The 22,529-nt window shown below is 45.8% G+C and overlaps 3 protein-coding genes across 3 annotated transcripts in view; 2 read left to right on the top strand and 1 right to left on the bottom strand.

Annotated features, from left to right (window-relative positions):
• The window catches only part of LOC138595084 (mitogen-activated protein kinase kinase kinase kinase 3-like), a 50,299-nt gene extending 40,829 nt beyond the window's left edge, over nucleotides 1-9,470 (top strand). The window contains exons 23-33 of the mRNA XM_069666400.1: nucleotides 661-740; nucleotides 993-1,053; nucleotides 1,768-1,885; nucleotides 2,041-2,099; nucleotides 2,608-2,711; nucleotides 2,997-3,168; nucleotides 6,378-6,446; nucleotides 6,589-6,681; nucleotides 6,833-6,903; nucleotides 6,978-7,033; nucleotides 7,117-9,470. Of these exons, the coding sequence (XP_069522501.1) occupies nucleotides 661-740; nucleotides 993-1,053; nucleotides 1,768-1,885; nucleotides 2,041-2,099; nucleotides 2,608-2,711; nucleotides 2,997-3,168; nucleotides 6,378-6,446; nucleotides 6,589-6,681; nucleotides 6,833-6,903; nucleotides 6,978-7,033; nucleotides 7,117-7,204 (971 nt within the window). The 3' untranslated portion in view covers nucleotides 7,205-9,470. The remainder of the gene's footprint in view (nucleotides 1-660; nucleotides 741-992; nucleotides 1,054-1,767; nucleotides 1,886-2,040; nucleotides 2,100-2,607; nucleotides 2,712-2,996; nucleotides 3,169-6,377; nucleotides 6,447-6,588; nucleotides 6,682-6,832; nucleotides 6,904-6,977; nucleotides 7,034-7,116) is intronic.
• A 673-nt stretch (nucleotides 9,471-10,143) lies between these two features.
• On the top strand, nucleotides 10,144-14,847 carry soul4 (heme-binding protein soul4). Its single transcript, XM_069665290.1, has 6 exons — nucleotides 10,144-10,222; nucleotides 11,311-11,518; nucleotides 12,172-12,257; nucleotides 12,367-12,508; nucleotides 12,760-12,943; nucleotides 13,737-14,847. The coding sequence occupies exons 2-6, from the start codon at nucleotides 11,365-11,367 to the stop codon at nucleotides 13,909-13,911; spliced, it is 741 nt and encodes a 246-aa protein (XP_069521391.1). The 5' UTR covers nucleotides 10,144-10,222; nucleotides 11,311-11,364; the 3' UTR covers nucleotides 13,912-14,847.
• Nucleotides 14,848-14,924: 77 nt separating this feature from the next.
• On the bottom strand, nucleotides 14,925-20,961 carry eif4a3 (eukaryotic translation initiation factor 4A3). The gene is made up of 12 exons (XM_069665289.1): nucleotides 20,694-20,961; nucleotides 19,227-19,299; nucleotides 19,078-19,144; nucleotides 18,652-18,714; nucleotides 18,428-18,560; nucleotides 18,194-18,274; nucleotides 17,971-18,112; nucleotides 17,709-17,847; nucleotides 17,474-17,589; nucleotides 17,267-17,374; nucleotides 15,904-16,031; nucleotides 14,925-15,096 (listed from the first exon to the last, which is right to left on the bottom strand). Exons 1-12 carry the CDS (start codon nucleotides 20,845-20,847, stop codon nucleotides 15,080-15,082), a joined length of 1,221 nt encoding a protein of 406 aa, XP_069521390.1. The 5' UTR covers nucleotides 20,848-20,961; the 3' UTR covers nucleotides 14,925-15,079.
• Between the last annotated feature and the right edge of the window lie 1,568 nt (nucleotides 20,962-22,529).

Below are 22,529 nucleotides of genomic sequence, written 5' to 3'. Positions count from 1 at the left end.
GTGTGTGTGTGTGTGCGTGTCTGTGTGCGTGTCTGTGTGTGTGCGTGCGTGTGTGTGTGCGTGCGTGTGTGTGTGCGTGTCTGTGTGTGTGCGTGTCTGTGTGTGTGCGTGTCTGTGTGTGTGCGTGTCTGTATGCGTGTCTGTGTGCATGTCTGTGTGTGTGCGTGTCTGTGTGTGTGCGTGTCTGTGTGTGTGCGTGTCTGTGTGCGTGTCTGTGTGCGTGTCTGTGTGCGTGTCTGTGTGCGTGTGTGTGTGCGTGTGTGTGTGCGTGTCTGTGTGCGTGTCTGTGTGTGTGCGTGTCTGTGTGCGTGTCTGTGTGCGTGTGTGTGTGCGTGTCTGTGTGCGTGTGTGTGTGCGTGTGTGTGTGTGCATGTCTGTGTGTGTGCGTGTCTGTGTGCGTGTCTGTGTGCGTGTGTGTGTGCGTGTCTGTGTGCGTGTCTGTGTGCATGTCTGTGTGTGTGCGTGTCTGTGTGTGTGTGTGTCTGTGTGCGTGTCTGTGTGTGTGCGTGTCTGTGCGTGTCTGTGTGCGTGTATGTGTGCGTGTGTGTGTGCGTGTCTGTGTGCGTGTCTGTGTGTGTGCGTGTCTGTGTGCGTGTCTGTGTGCGTGTGTGTGTGCGTGTCTGTGTGCGTGTGTGTGTGCGTGTCTGTGTGGTTTCTCAGATCAGTATCTGATCTTTGGAGCTGAGGAGGGGATCTACACTCTGAACCTGAACGAGCTGCATGAGAACTGTATGGAACAGGTGAGTCACAGTAAACATCAGCTCACCTGGTCGACCAGGATCACCTGGTGCAGGGTGAAATGTACCTGTGATTTGACTCTTAACCACTCAAAGGTATATAACACACAGGACGGGTTAACCCTTTAAAGAGCAGAGACGCATCTGATCTCTGACACCAGTTTCAGGTCGTTACTGAGCTTTAGTCAAGGTCAGAGGTTAGTTCAGGGTCTGGACTCTGTGTGAGATAAAGCAGTGACTGAGTTTTGTGTGCAGCTGTTTCCACGCAGATGTACCTGGGTCTATGTGATGAACAACACTCTGATCTCCATCTCAGGTGAGTCACTCAAACACATCACCAGACAGAGCTCACGTTTAAATGATTCTGTTTTAATGATTCGTCACCACTTTGATTTATTTTATTAAGACTGTAGTAACTCTCACTGAATCTCATGCTGCGTTCATGGACAAACTGACAAACGAGGACCAGAGAATAAAGACAAATGGATGTTTTTTTACTCAACAAAGATAATTTCATAACTGAAAGTTTATAAGGACTGAATTTCAGACATGCTCATTAGAAAAACTAACAATGAAAGAAAAGACAAAAAGTGTAAATTTAAAATAATGAAAATAACTTAACTTTATACATTATACTAGATACTTTATACCATAAGCTTTTGCACTCATTAATATCCTGCACACCTGTACAGTTTTTAATCACACCTGTTGTACATATTTTGTATTATACATATTGCTTTTTATATTTGTATTTTTCTTCTTATTGCCTATTTTTTTTATCTTATTCTATTTAAGTCTTTTACTTTTTTTTTTCTGTTCAGTGTTAATTGTTCTGCACCAATACCACCAAAACAAATTCCTTGTATGTGTAAACCTGATTCTGATTTTGATAATGAACCTTGAATGTTGAAACTGAAAATAAATGATGATAAAGTTAAAGAAAAGCTTCTTAAACACACTATATAAGGAAGTTCATTTCTTTTCTTGTAGTTTTGTTTTTATGTTGAGTGACCCTGAGTTCTGTCTGCAGGTAAAACCTCTCACCTGTACTGTCACAGTCTGGCCGGTCTGTTCGAACAGAGTCGACACAAACAGAAGCTGACTGTCTCCATGACCCCTCGCCGTCTGCCTGACCGCATCCTGCCTCGGTACGATCCTCCACACAACACACTAAAAACATTAAACATGCTAAAAACATTTAACGCTGTAAAACTACTGCATCACATCAGAGTGTTGTTACAGATGTTCCCTCTCACTGTGTCTCAGTGCGTCCTCCTGACTGTGTCTCTCTGTTTGTCTGCAGGAAGTTTTCCATCTCCAATAAGATCCCTGACACTAAGGGCTGTCTCAAATGCTGCGTTGGTGAGTCGTCTACTGTTTCCCATCATGCATCACACACTGTGCTAGGTGTTTCAGGCCTGGGTAAATCTGACCCATCTCACCTCAGGGTCAGAAAAAGTGTCAGTGTGGACCTGAGGCTGCAGACCATAGAGTATTTGTTACCTCCAGAACATCAATTAGGTTTAATTTGAGGCAGTAATTACCAGAACATGGTGCAACCTGCTACTTTTACTCCTGTCAGCGCTGCAACACCTTGTCCCTGATGGTCATAATGACACTGGTAATATATAAATAGTCCGTATGATTGTAGAGGCCAAAGGTGTTAAATTAAAGAAGTGAATGCTTGTTACCTGGCAACAGGTAGACACAGAACCTGTATTATAAAGTCTGTTTCTAGATTTTATTTATTTTATTTTTTTGTTCAAAAGACCAAACATGAGCCCAACACACACTGAGACGGAGGAATCAACGTAAAAAAAAAAGTAAACTACAGTAATGATCAATGAAACTCCCCTGTTTTCCCCCACAGTGAGAAACCCCTACACAGGTCATAAGTACCTGGGTGGAGCCTTTCAATCAGGTGTGGTCCTGCTGGAATGGGTGGAGCCAATGCAGAAATTCATGCTGGTCAAGGTAAGAAAACAGAAGCTACGGGTTCTTAAGTCTGAACCTGTTGTCCATTGAGAAAAGCATCTGTGCTCAAGAACAAGAAGAGCTCAGAGGAGAACTGCTCCTCCTCAAGGTAGAAAGGGGTCAGTTTTTATAATTGGCAGAATTATTCCTAAAAACAATTATAAGCTTGTTGAATTTTAATAGTCTCTGATGAATGAGCTCAGCCTATAGGTCTACACTGTGATACAGTGTGGTATGGACTGTCAGAATCAGACCCAGTTATAACTCTTTGTGTCTCGTCACTAGAATGTGGACTTCCAGCCTCCATGTCCCCTGGAGGTTCTGGAGCTGTTGGTTGTCCCAGAGCAGCCATACCCCCTGATCTGTGTTGGCCTGAGCAAGGGAACTGAACCCAGCCAGCCTGTCTGCTTCCAGACCCTCAACCCCAACTCATCCTGCCCCGACCTCCCAGAAACAGGTACAGCTCCTCCTTACTCGGGTACAACTCTTCCCAACTTAGGGACTAAGGTACAACTCCTCCTGACTCAGGGATTCAGGTACAACTCCTCCTGACTCAGGCATAACTTCTCCTGACACAAGTACAACTCCTCCTGACTCGGGTACAAATCCTCCCAACTAGGGTACAACTCCTCCTGACTCAAGTACAGCTCCTCTTGAAACACATACAAATCCTCCTGCGTCAGGTACAAATCCTCCTGACTCAGGCACAACTCCTCCTGAAACGGGTACAAATCCTCTCAACTCAGGTACAACTCCTCCTGGCCCAGGTACAACTCCTCCTGACTCAGGCACAACTCCTCCTGAAACAGGTACAAAACTTCCCAACTCAGGTACAACTCCTCCTGACCCAGGTACAGCTCCTACTGAAATACGTACAACTCCTCCTGACTCAGGTACAACTCCTGTTGAGTCAGGTACAACTCCTTCTGACTCAGGGCCTCAGGTACAACTCCTCCTGACTCACGCATAACTTCTCCTAAAACAAGTACAACTCCTTCTACAGCTCCTCCTGAAACACGTGCAACTCCTCCTGACTCAGGGACTAAGGTACAACTCCTCCTGACCCAGGTACAGCTCCTCCTGAAATACGTACAACTCCTCCTGGCTCAGGTACAACTCCTCCTGACCCAGGTACAGCTCCTCCTGACTCAGGCACAACTCCTCCTGAAACGGGTACAAATCCTCTCAACTCAGGCACAACTCCTCCTGAAACGGGTACAAATCCTCTCAACTCAGGTACAACTCCTCCTGGCCCAGGTACAACTCCTCCTGACTCAGACACAACTCCTCCTGAAACAGGTACAAAACTTCCCAACTCAGGTACAACTCCTCCTGACCCAGGTACAGCTCCTCCTGACTCAGGCACAACTCCTCCTGAAACAGGTACAAAACTTCCCAACTCAGGTACAACTCCTCCTGACCCAGGTACAGCTCCTACTGAAATACGTACAACTCCTCCTGACTCAGGTACAACTCCTGTTGAGTCAGGTACAACTCCTTCTGACTCAGGGCCTCAGGTACAACTCCTCCTGACTCACGCATAACTTCTCCTAAAACAAGTACAACTCCTTCTACAGCTCCTCCTGAAACACGTGCAACTCCTCCTGACTCAGGGACTAAGGTACAACTCCTCCTGACCCAGGTACAGCTCCTCCTGAAATACGTACAACTCCTCCTGGCTCAGGTACAACTCCTCCTGACCCAGGTACAGCTCCTCCTGACTCAGGTATAACTCTTGCTGACTCAACTCCTCCTGGCTCGGGTACAACTGCTGCTGACTCAGGTACAGCTCCTCCTGAAATACGTACAACTCCTCCTGACCCAGGTACAGCTCCTCCTGAAATACCTACAACTCCTCCTGACTCAGGTAAAACTCCTCCTGACTCAGGGACTCAGGTACAACTCCTCCTGACTCGGGAACAAATCATCGCAACTCAGGTATAACTCCTGCTGACTCAAGTACAACTCCTCCTGACTCGGGTATAACTCCTCCTGGCCCAGGTACAGCTCCTCCTGAAATACGTACAACTCCTCCTGACCCAGTTACAGCTCCTCCTGAAACACGTACAACTCCTCCTGACTCAGGTACAGCTCCTCCTGAAACACATGCAACTCCGCCTGACTCGGGTACAAATCCTCCCAACTCAGGTACAACTCCTGCTGACTCAAGTACAACTCCTCCTGACTCGGGTACAACTCTTCCTGAAACAGGTACAACTCCTCCTGACCCAGGTACAGCTCCTCCTGAAATACCTACAACTCCTCCTGACTCAGATACAACTCTTGCTGACTCAACTCCTCCTGACTCAAGAACAAATCAGCGCAACTCAGGTACAAATCATCGCAACTCAGGTACAACTCCTGCTGACTCAAGTACAACTCCTCCTGACCCAGGCACAGCTCCTCCTGAAATATGTACAACTCCTCCTGACCCAGTTACAGCTCCTCCTGAAACACGTACAACTCCTCCTGACTCAGGTACAACTCCTGCTGACTCAGGTACAGCTCCTCCTGAAACACGTGCAACTCCTCCTGACTCAGGGACTAAGGTACAACTCCTCCTGACCCAGGTACAGCTCCTCCTGAAATACGTACAACTCCTCCTGGCTCAGGTACAACTCCTCCTGACCCAGGTACAGCTCCTCCTGACTCAGGTATAACTCTTGCTGACTCAACTCCTCCTGGCTCAGGTACAACTCCTGCTGACTCAAGTATAACTCCACCTGACCCAGGTACAGCTCCTCCTGAAATACGTACAACTCCTCCTGATCCAGTTACAGCTCCTCCTGAAACACGTACAACTCCTGCTGACTCAGGTAAAGCTCCTCCTGAAACACATGCAACTCCTCCTGACTCAGGTATAGCTCCTTCTGACTCAGGGACTAAGGTACAACTCCTCCTGACTCAGGTACAGCTCCTCCTGACTCGGGTACAACTCCTCCTAACTCAGGTTCAACTGCTCCCAACTTGGGGACTCGGGTACAACTCCTCCTGACTCAGGTACAACTCCTCCTAACTCAGGTTCAACTGCTCCCAACTTGGGGACTCGGGTACAACTCCTCCTGACTCAGGTACAACTCCTGCTGACTAAGGGACTGAGGCACAGCTCCTCCTGAAACACGAACAACTCCTCCTGACTCAGGGACTAAGGTACAACTCCTCCTGACTCAGGTACAGCTCCTCCTGACTCGGGTACAACTCCTCCTAACTCAGGTTCAACTCCTCCCAACTTGGGGACTCGGGTACAACTCCTCCTGACTCAGGTACAACTCCTGCTGACTAAGGGACTAAGGCACAGCTCCTCCTGAAACACGTACAACTCCTCCTGACTCAGGGACTCAGGTACAACTCCTCCTGACTCAGGTACAGCTCCTCCTGACTCGGGTACAACTCCTCCTGACTCGGGTACAAATCCTCCCAACTCAGGTACAACTCACCTGACTCTGACTCAGGTACAACTCCTCCTGAAACACGTACAACTCCTCCTGACTCAGGGACTCAGGTACAACTCCCCTGACTCAGGTACAACTCCTCTTTACTCAGGTACAACTCCTGACTCAAGGTGTCAAGTGCCTTGCGATAACTTTGGTTATGATTTGGGGCGATACAAATACAAATTGATTGAAATTGAGTGTATCAGCAGTCTAAAGTTTTATCTCTTTGCAGAAACCCCTCAGAGTTGTGTGATCCACATAACTCAGCTGGAGAGGGACATTGTCCTTGTCTGTCTGGACCGTAAGTTCATGATGCCGGATGAGTTTTTTTTATTGATTATAAAGAACAGATATTTATTTTAATGATAGAAATGTAATTTTGAAGTATTTAACAGTGTTTCACAGAAGTCCTAAAATGTATTTGTATTTTTGACTTCCTGCAGGTTGTATAAAGATCGTAAACCTTTATGGGAAGCTGAAGTCCAGCAAGAAACTGTCAGCGGAGCTCACCTTCAACTTCCAGATTGAGTCGATTGGTAAACTTCCTTACACCTGCTTTAAACCACCTTAGATGTGCTTAGAAGAATCTTAAACATGCATTTGGGTTCTTTAAATCTCAGGCCAACTTAAAACAACCTTTAACCATCTTCAGATAAATGTTGACCTTCATCTTGATTTCTTCCTCAGTGTGTTTACAGGACAGTGTTTTGGCCTTCTGGAGGCACGGCATGCAGGGGCGGAGCTTCAGGTCTAACAAGGTAATAATCATCCAATCATAGGGCAGGAACCCGCCAACATCACTGCTGTGTCATAATCTGTTTTTTTCCTGTAGATCACTCAAGAGATCAGTGACATGAGCAGGATGTTTCGCCTGCTGGGCTCTGACAGGTGAGACACCTGTGTGTTCCCCAGTCTGTTAACCTGTCTGTCAGCTCACCTGTCTGTCTGTCTGTCGGTTTGTCTGTCTGCAGGGTGGTCGTTCTGGAGAGCAGAGCAACAGATAACCCGACTGAGCACAGTAACCTTTATATACTCGCTGGACATGAAAACAGCTACTGAGACCAGAACAGTTAAAACCAGGACATAACATGGATCATACCTCCAAACCAGGACTAAACCAGGACTAAACCAGGACCAAACAATGACCAAGCCATTTTATACTGGACCAAACTATTAAGTCAACTAACTAAGTCAACAAGCATCAAACCAGTTCAAATGATCAAAAACTTTCCAGTCTGGCCTTGCGTGACTGTAGACCATCACTAACCCTAACCCTAACCTCAACACCACATTTCTCAAGAAGCAGGATTAAACTGAGATCAGGTCTGGACTGAGAACCAGACTGAAGCAGCTCAGATGACTCAGACTGATAGAAAGATCCAGAACCAGAGTCCAGCTCTCTGTGGACCACTGGAGGACCCAGATACTGAAACACTTGTGTTTGAAGGATCAGTGCATTTCCACAGAACTGTCAATAGATTTTTATATAGTAGTTTATGTTGTACTTATACAGTATCCCTGTACTTGTATTAGTGTCTGTATGATGCTGCCTGCACATACTGGTAGCACGAAATACAAAGTGATCACATTCAGTGAAGCAGCACAGTTTAGTTTTACACTTTTTACAAAATGCACGTCTTCACTGTCCAAACGTTTGGGACCAGATCTGAAGGAGGAAGTTCAGTGAATCTGCCGAAAGCCAAGCGTCTCGCTTCACTTTCTGTCTGTAGAAAGAAGTTTGAAATGTTCTTCTTCACTTCAAAAGAGGCAGAGTTTTATCACAGCAGTCTCTGCTGGACATTAGAGGAACTGCAGCTCTACAGAGACTGAAAATGGACCACTAGACCTGTAAGGCTAGGCTAGTTTTCAGTTATCCTGCTAGCATGTGTACATCTTCTGTAAGAAACTGTGTAGAAAAACTGTTGGACAGTAAAGCTGCTGTGTTATTCTTTATATCTATTCAGTGTCACAAATTATGCACAAACACATTAATGCACAAACTTATCATGAATATAAAAACAAGGATCACCAGAAACAAACTAAAGACACTATCATCATAAATATTTAAAGAAGCTTTCTTTATTAAAATTCTTTAAAGCTTGTTTTTTTATAATAACATTATAAACAACATAAATTATATTATTATCATTATAATTATGAAGAATAGATAAACTGCTCAGTGCTGCTGTAATTACGAAACAACCAATCTGGGATCCCATCAGCTAAGTCTGTGGCGCTATAGTCTCAGGGGACACCGGTGAATGTGCCAGGCGGTCAGCGATAATCGACTTCCCCTCAAGACTTCCTTTTCTGCGTGCTGCATTGTTAGAGAAAGAGAAACCGTTCTCTTGTGACTGACTTGTTATTAACCGGTCTTACCTTTGCCCAAATTTCAACATCATGATGCAGATTTGTAAGAAGTAAAACTTCAAGCTCTGTCAGGTCTGTCGTCAAGAGGAGAAGAAAACTTTCAAAATGAGAAGTTTGTTGAGTAGAGGTTGTATCGATCTGATGCATTTAAGTAAGTCGGGAAATCTGAAGGGCTTTCGTGACACAGCATCAGGGTAATTCATCTCAAGTTAAATTTTAGATCTAGAACAGATTGTTAGCTGTTAGTATGCAGATGTCTGTTTATAGAGATTAATAAGAAGCTAAATCGTCGTCAGATCACGCCGATGGGAACCGGGATGTCATTACGGCGCATTACGTTCTGTCTGCTTTTGCTTTACTCACGGACTGTTTTTCCTGCATACGCCGCAGCCTGCTGATAAGTGATTGGTTAATATTACTGGGACTACAAGCATAGTTCAAACAGAACACTTGCCTTCCCGGAAATCCACGTCCCTGTCCTGGGACGATTTCCCTGTAAATAGAGATTACGAAACAACAAACACCCCTGATCAGTGAGCACTTCCTGTCTGTGTCAAGGCAGGAAGCTCGCACAGCCAACAGCAGCTAGCAGGCTGTAATCATGCTAGCAGATGAGCTCAGTAGCAGACATGCTAGCTCACTTGGTCATGGGGCAGATGGTCAAACCTGAGTTCACCAGCAGGAGGCAGAAGTGATGCGATGAAGGCAACATCTGTTTCCTGTTAATCAGACTGATGAGAGCAGCAGCAGCTGTGGAGGTCACTTGATCTGTTTGTTAGCCAAACTGATGAATTATCATGATTAATAACTGTCACATATTTTAGATATTACGGTACAAAGAGGTGGTTTATTACTCAGAGAACCACAGTTACATTAATAACCTGTCTCTATGCGAATATTAAAACTGTTTTACATTTTTTATGCTTTGATGCAAAAACTGTCAAATAAATTTTACACTCTGATCACCGTGTGGACTGAATCTTTAAAGCTTTGCTGTCAGGTAATATTCACCTGATCCAGAATCAGCTGTTTACAGCTTCTGTCCTCAGAGAGACAGGAAACAGCACAGAGCGTTTCATAATAAACTACAATGACTGTAAGAAAAAGACAATGGAAACTGTGAGCATTGACGGCTGATAGCTTTACAATGTTTGGGCGTCACCATGGTTACGAAGGCATCACTAGGTGGTTATTACATGTCAAATTAAAGCCCATGTGCTGAGGAGATAATCATTATTATTAGTAGTATTAAAATAAAACATGGCTGAAAACATCGATCTGCTTTGTCACACAGTGAATTTCATCTTTACAGATGCTTTTAAAGTGTGTAACATATTCCTTCATATGTTTAGTGAGAGTTTTACACGTTATACCATCAGGTCATGTACAGTTACCTGTTTCCTTCATTACAGACACACTTTGGCGTCTTATATCATTTATGAAATTGTTTCTGACGGCTTCAATGAAATGAAAACATAAATAAAGAACTCTGTCCTGAGGCCGCACTGAATATGGAGAATAATACGTGTTAGAACCATAGGTTAGAACTCGGTTTATAAAAGCAAACAGGATCTGCAGGATTTTATTTTGAAGAGTCTGGAGCGTGCAGTTTACCGGAAGCAGAGGAAAAAAAGCAGAGTTGTTGTGATTGACGGGCGGCTTCAGCAGCAGCAGACTCACCTGACGGGAACGCGCGACCAGAACCAGGTGAGACAGATACCTGACTGACAACTGTCCCGACCCGGTCTGTAGATCCGTGCTAACGGTGTTAACCAGGCTAAATGTGCTAGCTGTGGATGTCATACAGAGAGGCAGCTCCATGCTAACCATGCTAACTTCACCGTGCTAACTAAACCCGGTTTGGGTTCTGCTCCCTGTGGTATCTGGACCGGGTCTGTGTGGCATTGTTAATCCAGCCGGTAGCTTTGTTAGACCTGAAGCGGGTCAGTGGCCTGAAGTCGTTTGTTTGGACCACATTTCCGGTTGACCTAGTTTCTCTCCCGGGACTCCGCTGACAGCCTGCGGGACCAGCGGCTCCGGGCCGGGCCGGACCGGGTTACACTGCAACCGAGTGTTTATAGTTTACTCTCCTCCATTGTTTTACTTCAATCCCTTCAAAATAAAATAAAGAAAATAAACTGTTTATTTTTCCGGAAGTCTGGGAGATTTTCAAATGAATAGAATTCAAACCCTGATCACTGATCAGTTCCTCTATGATGAAGAGGACCAATCAATAGTTCGAACAGTGTGTAAGCTGATCATCAGCTGATCTAAATTATCAGCAACTTACGGCATAGATCAATCAAAGGAAACTAATTAAAACCTCCAAAATAAAAGTCTGTATGCGTCACACTTTGAGGCTCTGAGCGGTGACTTCCTGTTTCAGGGACAAAAATCACACATTTGTCATATAAAAAGTAAACTATTATTGACAATTATGACATCATAATGATGTCATAACCAACCAATCAGAGTGTAAACAAACATGTCTTTTCAAACAGTCAGCTCTGATCTGAAATCTGTCTGCTCCACCTGCTGTTACCCACAATGCAAGAGTAACCGTAACAACAGCAGTTAACTTAAATCTTCTTGTGGTGTGACACGCAGTGAGAACTGTCCTTACAGCACAACACAAAGGTTCCTCTGAAGGGGGTCACAGCAGGGTCACAGAAGGGTCACAGGAACTCATCAGACCCCTGACTTCCTGCTGAAGGTTCCTGGTTCAGGCTCTGCAGTGGAAATATACTTAGAAATACACCTGAGACTGTGAACAGGTGTGCTTGCTTCTCTTACAGGAACAGAAACTCCGCCCCCTCTGCAGGTCACAGGTCATCTCTCCTCCAGCAGCCATGGCTCTGATCTCTCTGGAAGACCTTGATGGATTGGATGACGAGCAGCTGGACGATGACATCACCGACAACCCCGAACCAATGGAGCAAGACGATCGCCTGCTGAGACACTGGCAGGCTGTCGCCAGCACCCACCAGGTGTCTGTACCTGCAGGTGAGGGGGTGTGGTTATGAGACACCTCGGGCACCATTTTCCTCCAGGTTGAGCTCACAGGGGGCCTTTCTCAAACCGGACCCTCCCCACTCCCACTGGGAGTGACCTCTATGTGACATCACACTCACAGCTGAACGGAGCACCCTTCGTTTAGGTGAAGGGATTAAATCCAGCGCCGAGCTTTGAGACGAACGCCCCCTCACTCCGGCAGAGACAGGAAATGTGTGTAACCATGGTGACATGTCAGACAGATAATAAAAGCTGTGTAAATACCAGAGAGACAGACTCATTAAAATGTCTCCACATCATGTGGAACATAAACTTATATATATATACATCTATAATGACCTGCTGAGTTTTGACAGCGTAACGTTCTCGTTGGTATAGGTAATAACTCATCTCATGAATCAGAACACAGCGTTGCACCTGGTCAGTAAGTCAGCATCGGTGCAGACTCGCTGGTGGAGGGTTTAACAGCCCACTCCCACTCCACACCCTGACTCAATGTGGCGGAGCCTCCACGCGAGCTTGTTAACAGTGTGTGTAGGGAGAGGTAAGGCCTGTTTTTTTAGGGACTACAAACCTTTACTCACTTTGTGTGTGTGTGTGTGTGTGTGTGTGTGTGTGTGTGTGTGTGTGTGTGTGTGTGTCAGAAATGACCGGACCCATACATGAAATGACCAGAAACAACCAGCAGAGGGAGTCGGTGCCCTTCGCTGCAGTTTCCCGCCACGAGAAGGTAAAGAACCTCTTCAGACCAGAACCAACCAGCACACTGCAGATCCACTCAGAACCAGAAGCAGTTAGAATGTGTTACATGTGTGAGACTCCTCCCTCTCACCCCTCAGATGGGGGAGGTGCAGTACGAGGAGCGGGTGTATCCTGCAGGTAACTGGGCATGTGTGACGCGAGGAGAGGAGCTGTACGAGCAGAGTATCTCTATGGGCTTCATGAAGCTGATGCGCTTCATCTGTAAGGACAACTCTGCAGGTGAGGCCACACCTACCCAGACAGACCACGCCCATGATAAAACACATATGTAGTTTCCTCCCACTGAGCCCACCCCCTCAACACACATGGGATGTGATTTTTAAACACGCACACTTGTTCTACTCTCAGTGACTTTAAAGAGGTGTGTGTGTGTGTGTGTGTGTGTGTGTGTGTGTGTGTGTGTGTGTGTGTGTGTGTGTGTGTGTGTGTGTGTGTGTGTGTGTGTGTGTGTGTGTGTGTGTGTTGATCAGGCAGGTACCTGGGGATGACGGTGCCGGTGGTCAGTAACATCACCATGATGGAGGACGGGAAGACGTTTCAGAAAGACGTCAAGACTGCGTACTTCCTCCCCGCAGAGTTCCAGTCTGCCCCCCCCCAACCCTCCGACCCCGACATCACCATCATCCACCAGGAGCCAATCAGAGTCATCACCAGGTGAGCACGACATTATCAGTAAACTGATCAGAGCAGAGACTTAAACCTCTGTCCAATAAAGCCCTGACTGTCCTTGAACGCAGCATTAGATTGACAGATCGGACCGTGAACGCAGCGTTACCTTGACAGATCGGACCCTGAACGCAGACTCAGGGTGTGTCCTAAACCTCATACTATCATACTAACATACTAACATACTAACATACTATCAGACTAACATACTAACATACTAACATACTATCAGACTAACATACTAACATACTAACATACTATCAGACTAACATACTAACATACTAACATACTATCAGACTAACATACTAACATACTAACATACTAACATACTATCAGACTAACCATGACCTAAAATTGAGTATGTCGTGCGTTCCCATCTCATAGTATGCAGTTCTGTGTATGTGAGAAATGCCCGGATGTATACGAGATCGGCCCGGATGTTTGAGTGTGAGACGGGAGCTCACTGGTTGAACTCAACCGCCCCAAAATGCATTGCAGCTATTCAGCTGCTACTATGGCGAAGATGGACCGGAGATCAGAGCGGACACACGTAAACGATTAAGTCACGTGATACGGAGAAGACGGCTCTGAGTATGATGCCACCGGCATCCTAACAGTCAGGGCAGTAGGCAGTATGCAGTACATACTGTTTGAGTCTGTAGTAGGCAGCACGTTAGTATGCGGTTTCAGACACAGCCTCTGCTCTGTCTGTAGTTGTCAGTCTGTCCCATGTTTCCTGAATTGACCAGGGTTGATATTCTGCTCTCTGATTGGCTGCCAGGCCGTTTTTCGGGACGACCACGGAGGAGACGGTGACGAGTCAGATCGAGCAGCTTTGGGAGATTCTGGGCGTCACAGACGACCTGCGCAGAGACAACTACATGGTCGCAGTGTACGAGAACCCCGGCATCCCCCGCCGCCGCAATGAGATCTGGTTCATCAGACGCCACCTGTAGACTCCTTCCCATAACGCTCTGCTCCATCAACACCTCCTCTGATTGCCTGCTTGTCACCTGCTCTGTGATACGTCTCCTACAGCTGAGTTTTTATACATCAAATCGACCAATCACAGTAGGTCCTGACTCAAAGCCCCGCCCACTTCAGCTATGTATCACTGGTTTGTTCATTTCCGTCCAGTCAGGTGCTCTCTGTGAACCTGCAGTTGATCATGTCAGAGTGGAGCTGGTAGGTCACATGATGTCATACTGAGTGTCAGCAGTGCAGCTGTGTTTCTGTTGGTTGAACACACAGGTGACCTTGATGTCAGGTGACTGCACCTCCAGTCTGATTGCATTTCAGTCTCAGGTTGGACTTTATTAGGAACAGCTGAACATGTGGGCTGCATCACACCTGATCAGGTGTTCCTAATACTGAGACCACAAACCAGTGGCTACGTCTGACCCACGTCTAAATCCTCTCATCGCCTCTGCAGTAAATATTAAGCCAGATATCTTAGCGTAGTTAGCTTAGCATAAGAACTAAAGGGTAACAATGAGCAGCTATGGTAGTTGGCAGCTGGTCGTTGTTCAGCTGCAGCTTAAAGACAGAAGTGAATATTTTTGTAACTTTTCTTTTGTGACTCTGAAGTTTTTCAAAATAAAATGATGCAGCTGACAGATTTAATATTAAACATGTTTTGATTGACAGGTGGCTGTCCTTGTCCCACCTCCAGGTGTCTGTATCTACAGCATGTTTTACTGACTTTAACACTCGTGTGGTTTTAATTGTTTTTTTTATTTCCTTGATATTTGGTGTAAGAATCATTTTAAACTGTTGTTTTGGTGCCTGTCTGTTTTTGTTTTCAATTTAATATCCTGTAAAACTTTTATCATTTTTCGTTCTGTTCCACATTTGTGTTTAAAATAAATAAAATCTGGTTTCAAAGAACAAAGAAGAGCCTTTAATGTGTTCAGGCTTCGTTAACTACAGCATGTTGACAGGACGAGTGTGAAGACATAAAGGGACGAACTGTCGTCGAACCAAAACTTTATTTACAAAAACAGATTTTTTTCCTCAACAGTCAAAATGAGAAATTCACCCTAAAACTATTAAAACAAAAAACAAACAGGAAATAACAGGAAGTAAAAAGGGGCGGGGCTCCCATGTGACATCATCCAGGTTTCTTCAGATCAGATCGGCCACTGCGGAGAAGAAAAAGTGTCAGAGGCGTCAGCTAGCTGGTTACTTTAGCTAACAAGCTAACATGAGGCAGACTTCTCATCACTGATCTTTGTTTTATTTTCATTATTGATGAATTATTTTCTTAATATCAACTTTTAACTTTATTGTAAATATAAATGATGAGAGCGAGCAGCTGCTCAGGCTGAAAATCACTTTAAAGATTATAAGAAGACTGGACTAATGGAAGCTATGCTAATACATGAGCTAACATGCTGGGGGGGGCAGACAGTGTACTTCAGGTGTTTCCATGGTAACAAAAATGTCACAGCTTAATCACATTTTAAAAAAAAAGAGAATACATTAAATCTTGATCTCAGACGTACAGGTGAGCTAAACTCGAGTTCTCTGTCACAAAGCTGGCTCTCTTTTAACCTGGCTAGATCACCATGGTAACTTAATCTGCAAAGCTCACCTGGTTGGGACCAGGTTATGTTTAGAGTTTGGGCTTTAAATCAGCTGTAAAGCTCCGCGCGGTCACCAATAAAGTCCTGCCGATGTTCTCCGTGGGTAATAGAGCCTCAGCTGAGGTTCTAATGTTCCGCATGTAAAGACACAGAACAAAGCCGTGCAGGTCCAGGAGCACCTACCCGACCATCGCATCACGGACCAGATGCATTCGGCTAGTGATCAATATAATACATAATACTTTTTTAACTCTAAATTACTCTTTAGTTTCGTGCTATGAACATTCATGGTGTGAAAACCTGCTGATTGGCTGTTTGTGAGCTGTGACATCATCAGCTGGCGTGCGATTGGTCGGTTCATACCGTTCATGGGCATCTCGTCGATCTGGGTGGAGTAGTACTGCTCGATGTCTCGCAGGATCCTGATGTCATCGTTCTTCACAAAGTTGATGGCCACGCCCTTACGACCATATCGACCTGACCGACCAATCCTGGCGGAGGTCAGAGGGCACATCAGAAACACAGTTTACAAACAAGAAACAGATTTATTTATTTATTTAAACATGAAAGAAAAGCTAAAAAGAACTTTCAAATTAAACTGACGCCCCCTGCTGGTCACAAAGAAAAGTATCGCCCTGCCCCCATCCTCTATGTCCCGCCCACATTTTAACACTTAAAGTGTCTTCGGTCTGTCGTCAAGTCGCCTGTTAAATATCGATAATAAAGTTGTCATAACAACAGACCTGCCAACCTTGAAGAAAGTCTTGGAGAACCACCACCGAAAAAATGTGGCCAAAACTAGACATAACGCATACAGGGCCGTACGCTTCAGGAACACTGAGCTCCAAAAACGGATTGCTCACTGGGTTTGGGGGCACGCCCCCTGCAGAAATGTTGATTTCCCAGATCTGAATATGTTTATATTTTGAGACGTTTGGAGAGCCAGAAGCCATGTCAGTGGGCAGCAGCATGAGCATCAGGCTAAATGTTGCAATGAATGATCCACACTAAAATCTGGAAATACAGGAGGCTAAAATGATCAGGAAACACCTGAAAATGAAGTCGCACTACAGACACCATGTCCTCTTTGTTCTCTCTCTGTGTTCACTGCCTGTCCATTTCTCGGTCTCTCCTGCTGTATATTAAAAATGTATACACCTTCTTGACTTCCTCCTTGTGTTTGAGTTAAAGCGTTATACAGTGACATACTTCTAGAATAATACTGGATTTTTACACTGTTATTATGCTAGGTGTTTGTGTTCGACTGTACCACAGAACAGACTGAATCTGTGGTCGTTACGCTGTTGGAACTGGAGCAGCACAGGGACATAAGGGGACCTGCAGCGAACAATACGTCTGCTTATTAAACACAGAGAGATCGTAACGTCTTAACTGTGCTTCATTGTTCATAAACTACTGTAACCTGCTCACCTCGCTTCTCTTCGGTTATTTCTCCCCACACACCTTCACCTGCTGCACCTGTGCACACCTTCACCTGCTGCACCTGCACACAGCGGCTCTCTCTGTGTGGCTCTCCCTACCTGTCTGCTCTGTTCATCCATCATGAGCTGCACGTTTTTCAAAAAATAACTGCACAGTTGGTCAAACTCAGGGTGTCAGCAGCTTGTGAACTTTAGGGTGACAAATGGAACAAGGTTGGCAGGTCTGTAATAGAGAGAGGACTACTTTGTGTGGAGGGATACATGAGCCTCAGGTGTGTGTGTACCTGTGGATGTAGAGCTCTCTGTTGTTGGGCAGGTCGTAGTTGATGATCAGAGACACCTGAGGAACGTCTAAACCTCGAGCCCAGACATCCGTGGAGATCAGCACCCGACTGACAACATACACAAACACGTTTTACTATTAGAACACGAGCCCTTCAGACTGAAGCAAAAGTACAGATGATCCAGGTGTGTTGATCCAGGTGTGTTACCTGGCTCCTGATCTGAACTCCTTCATGATGGACTCTCTCTCTTTCTGAGGCATGTCTCCGTGCATTGACGACACCGTGAAGTTAGCTTCTCTCATCTTCTCTGTGAGCCAGTCCACCTGAGACACAGACACACAGACACACAGACACACACACACACACACACACACACAGAGTCAGACTCCTGCTCCCAGAAGGCTTTGCGGCTGCAGGATAAAGTCCCTTAGTGACATCTTACCTTCCTCTTGGTGTTGCAGAAGATGACGGCCTGTGTGATGGTCAGAGTGTCGTACAGATCACACAGAGTGTCAAACTTCCACTCCTCTCTCTCCACCGCCACGAAGAACTGTTTGATCCCCTCCAGAGTCAGCTCATCACTGAGGGTGAGAGACGGGGGGAGAGAGTCAGACAGGTCAGTTTACAGCAAACTACCAAAGCTGCTGCTGAATTCTGGATGTTTCTGTCCTCTTTCTTTCACAATAAGTTACAGAGGAACTGACCGTTTGACGAGGATGCGGATGGGGTCGGTCATGAACTTGTTGGTCATCTCGAGGATCTCGTGGGGTAGCGTGGCACTGATCAGAACCACCTGAGTGGCCGGAGGAAGGTAACGGTAGACGTCGTAGATCTGCTCCTTAAAACCTTAACAGAGAAACAGCAAGCAGGCGTGAGGACGTGTGTGACATCATACAGAGACACGTGTTCCAGGTGTATCAATCTCACCTTTGTTGAGCATCTCATCAGCTTCATCCAGGACCAGCATCTTGATGGCTCTCGTCCTCAGACTCCTGCGACGAATCATGTCTGTGGAAAAAATACAACAAACTAACATCAGCTGCCTATTGGTTGCCTCAGTCAGAGTCTGACCAACCAGCAGGCAGAGGAGAGTCTAACATCTGCCTGCAGCAGGCCCTGCTGTCGGTGTCGCCCCCTGCTGGTGACGGGCTGAACACTCACCAAACACCCGCCCGGGCGTCCCCGCCACCACATGCTGTCCGTAGTCCAGCTTCCTGATGTCTTCGCCCACGTTGGTGCCTCCGATGCAGGCGTGACACTGAACGTTCATGTAATCTCCCAGAGCCAGCAGCACCTGAATGCATCGCAGAAAGACAGTCAATCAGTGACCAGGACACACCTGCTCACAGGTGATTGGGTGGATGTGCTGTGTGGGTGGGGCCTACCTTCTGAATCTGTCCAGCCAGCTCCCTGGTTGGAGCGAGGATCAGAGCCTGAGTCTCCCTCACCTGCAAACAGGAAACGCATCACAGTGGGTGGACTTTGCATCGACAACAGTAGCGCTGGAGACAGACCTACACAGGGGTCACGTTAAAAGGTTCCTCAAATGGTTCCCGAGCTTCTTAAATGATAAACGGCTCCTCGGTTCCTCAGAGGTCCTGAAAGATCCTGAGTTTAAATGAAGCTCCTAAAATGATTGGTGAGATTGACAAAGAGCTCCAGTAAGTGAGCACCATCCTAAACCAGTTCCTAAACGGTTTCTGAGTTCCTTAAAGGAGGTTTTAGAGGATGTTGATGGTCCCGAATGGGTTCCTGGACTCTTACCCAACTCCTCTAACAGTTCCGGCATTAGAACATGTGTGATCACTCACCTGGATGTCGAGACACTGCAGCACGGACACACAGAAGGTGGCTGTCTTTCCTGTTCCAGACTGCGACCTGAGCAGAGATCAGCTGTTAGAGAACATGGTGAATCATTACAGCCCTGTCACAGACCTGAGGTCAGACTGGAGGATCTTACTGGGCGATGACGTCTCGGCCTTTGATGATCTGTTTGATGGCTCTCTGCTGGATCGCCGATGGCTTCTCAAAACCTGAAACACAAAACTCATTAGGAAAAACAGCTGGATATTTATACAGAGAACACGTGAACCCTGAACACCTCATCTCTGTGTTACATTCACATTCACCCTCCAGCAGTTGATCGCCCTGTGGTCAGATTAGTTTACAGAGGACATCTGAACAGCAACAGCTTTTAGGTCTAAAAGCCTCTCTGCTTTTCCCCCGAACATAAAAACTGTTTATATTAGCATGATGTTAGTGACAGAAGTCGTGAAAGAAGGTGATAAACAGTAAATATGCAGTGAATCAATCAGTCTAAAGCTGATGACACAACCTGTACAAACAGCATGGTGGATCTACAGTGTTCACTATAGCCGCTTTCCTACTGGTCAAAAACCCGCCAACTCCCGCTAGCTGCTTTTTTGCTTAGGGGGAAAGGCTATGATCAGCATTCAGACCCGGGTCACATGACTCTGCAGTAGACCCGGGTAATTATCACCTCGGCTCCGATCGGCATTGAACAAAAAAAAACAGTGTTGTAGCTAATCTCCGGCCCCTCTCCGACACGATGCTATGCTACATCAGTAACTTTTGCTACTCCTTGTCATCTCAGCTACAAACACCGCCCGTCTTTGAGTTTGATAAACAGACTGAATGAGTAATAGATACAATAAAGACCTAACCACAGTCTTCACTGTTTACTAACGACGTTTAGGCGCGTTTGTAACGTCAGACGGTGACGCAGCAGAAAAGAGATCAACAGGAGGATACTTCACTGGTAATGGGAAAAGAGACTATTTAAAAGCAGGTCTTCCCGGGTCTAAAAACCCGTGTCAACGCGCTAAATTTAGGTGGGAGAGGGGTATAAGTTTCACATCTTTCTAATAAAGAGGATTAATGCTGTGCAGATGAAGACGCGCTGGAATAAACAAAGAACCCGAGTCTCAGCAGCAACGAAAATCACTAAAACGAACATCCTTATGGTTTAACTCACTAGTCTCACACACAGCACTGAGACAGAGCGATATTTTTCATTCTATAACTTTATTTTAACTCTTAATTCGGCTCTTTCCAGTAACCTGTGAGCCCCACCACCATCCGTGCAGTTAAACAACGTTACCAGTGCACGAGCTCACCTGATATATTTATATCAAACGTTACAAAGAGAAGAATGTAATCAAACTGCGCAGGACAGGAACTAAAGCGTTCTAGCTGGAGAGGCTAACGTGAATGCTAACCGATGCGACAGTAAGCATATTAGTAAGAAAACATCTACACACGGATTAAAGTTAGTGCTACATATACCAAACCTTAATAAGCTGTGCAATTTCTCAACTTTAACCAGTTTTATTTAACAGTCTTTAAGACATCGCAGTTAGCATCCTCAGCTAATTCTCCCAAGAGGCCGCGGGAAGCCCCGGCCTACCGTAGGCGTAGATGCCGCGCAGCAGGTCCTCTCTGAGACCCATAGTGTCGAAGGTGGGGGTGACGTCCACCTCCTCGCTGGTCTCAAACTCCACCTTGGTCATGTCCTCCTCCCTCAGGAGCCTCTTCCTGCCCTGCGCCCCGGCAGTAGCCATTTTCCTCCGAGTTCTGTATTCAGCTGAACTCACCGAGAATCCGGTAAGAAAATCAAACTCTCTACGCTCCGCCGCGTTGCTCAACTAACTGCTAGCTCGGGGAAAGAAAGAGCGCCGCATGTGTCGCGCCGATGACGCACACAGGAAGCGACGTACGTGCGTACGTGACGTGACGTGACCTGTCCTCGATGCAAGCTCAGGCGGCAATTTCACAAAACCTAGGAAGGGGATTAAGCCGGGATTTTCCACCTACCCTAGCTGAATTTAGTTGTGACTTGCTTTCATGAAAGCGGTGGCATATGAGTTACTGTGTGAATAAATATTCTGTGCAGCTAGCCTGCTCCAGATCAGGCTAACAGCCGGGCTTGATTAGTCCTGGTACCAGCCATCAGTGTAAGCAGTCACTGCGGTTGGAAACCAACATGTGAGCAGGAAACTTCTAGTAACCCAGCGAGCACTTTTCCGTTGAAAAGACGTTTAAAAAGGTATTAATGAAGTCCGTCAGCATCCAGGGGTTGTTACAGTTAGAGCTACACAGCCGAAGTACCTGGGCTTGCTCAGTCTTCTTCTTTCTTCTTCTGTGGTGGATATTTAAAACTGTTCCTGATGTTCTGAATCTTCTTGTTAACATCACACAGCCCATAAAGCGCAGTGTTAATGATTTTTAATATAAAATTAAAATGCTTTGAAATGACGTCTTTGTAGAGAGCGGATTACTCCCACCGCTGTAGACGATTTTAGAGAGACGCTACAATCATCACGTTCGTCACCTTTCATTGCTAAATGGTAAATTGTGCATGATATACATATATAGCTACATGGTCGTAATATATTCTAGCATTGTGGACAAGTGGTTGTAAATTATCTTGATGGTAAATTTCCTGAGTAACTTTAAAGAGTAACTGCACACTTGAGCTGTAATCTAAATGATATTGCTGTACTGTGATGAAACACGTCAATGCTAGTGTTAATATTGACAGTTCTTATCAAATATATAAAACTCGGGTTGGAAATGGCTCAAACACGCCATCAACTGTTTTAAATCAGCCCCGAACCTTGCCAGCCGATGGTGACGTAGAGGTGACCGTATGGGACTAAGCTACGTCATGAAATTTATAAAAACAAGTAACTATGACGGTTTTAGTTCAGAGTGGTTGGTGAATGTATCGGCTACTTACTCATTCTGTGGCTCGCAATAGTCTGCGTTTTCTGGTTGTTATATTAAAGCAGCGGTGTTTCCTTTTTTTTTGTTTTTTTTACACCTAAGTGTTTCACCTCTTCATAAACGTCCATTAGTCTTGCTCGATCTCGATGGGTGTAAAGAATGCTGCTCCATTAAAGCATCAGGAAATCTGTGATCGTGGTCTTTTGAAGAAAACCGTGAACAAGCATTTATGAGATGACTTACACCTGGCCTGACGTAGCTGCACCTGTTCAGCCCGGCTTGGCCTACGTGAAACAGATTAAACCAGGATGCTCTAACGAGGCTCGGTCAATCCTCGCTTTTCCTCTTATAGACTTAGACTTAGACTTAGACTCAACTTTATTGATCCCTTTGGGATGACTCCCTCTGGGAAATTCAGTCTTATTCTTATCCTGGATTTCTGAATTCTGCGTTTGTGAAACAGCCCCTTCCTCTGTTTGTAAAGTGTCTTGAGATAACTTTGGTTATGATTTGGCCC

Source organism: Semicossyphus pulcher, unplaced genomic scaffold, assembly GCF_022749685.1.
Source record: "Semicossyphus pulcher isolate SPU_LCO1_2020_fin unplaced genomic scaffold, fSemPul1.0.p SCAF_17, whole genome shotgun sequence".
In the NCBI taxonomy this organism is placed as follows: domain Eukaryota; kingdom Metazoa; phylum Chordata; class Actinopteri; order Labriformes; family Labridae; genus Semicossyphus; species Semicossyphus pulcher.
This window is presented reverse-complemented; position numbering and strand designations above follow the sequence as displayed.

Coding starts and splice junctions, on each gene's coding strand:
- soul4 (XM_069665290.1), top strand. CDS start 11,365: ATGGCTCTGATCTCTCTGGAAGACCTTGATGGATTGGATGACGAGCAG. Junction 11,519..12,171: donor CCAGGTGTCTGTACCTGCAG/GTGAGGGGGTGT, acceptor TGTGTGTGTCAG/AAATGACCGGACCCATACAT. Junction 12,258..12,366: donor CAGTTTCCCGCCACGAGAAG/GTAAAGAACCTC, acceptor CTCACCCCTCAG/ATGGGGGAGGTGCAGTACGA.
- eif4a3 (XM_069665289.1), bottom strand. CDS start 20,847: ATGGCTACTGCCGGGGCGCAGGGCAGGAAGAGGCTCCTGAGGGAGGAG. Junction 18,715..19,077: donor TGCAGTGTCTCGACATCCAG/GTGAGTGATCAC, acceptor TCCTGTTTGCAG/GTGAGGGAGACTCAGGCTCT. Junction 17,375..17,473: donor GAGTTCAGATCAGGAGCCAG/GTAACACACCTG, acceptor GTATGTTGTCAG/TCGGGTGCTGATCTCCACGG.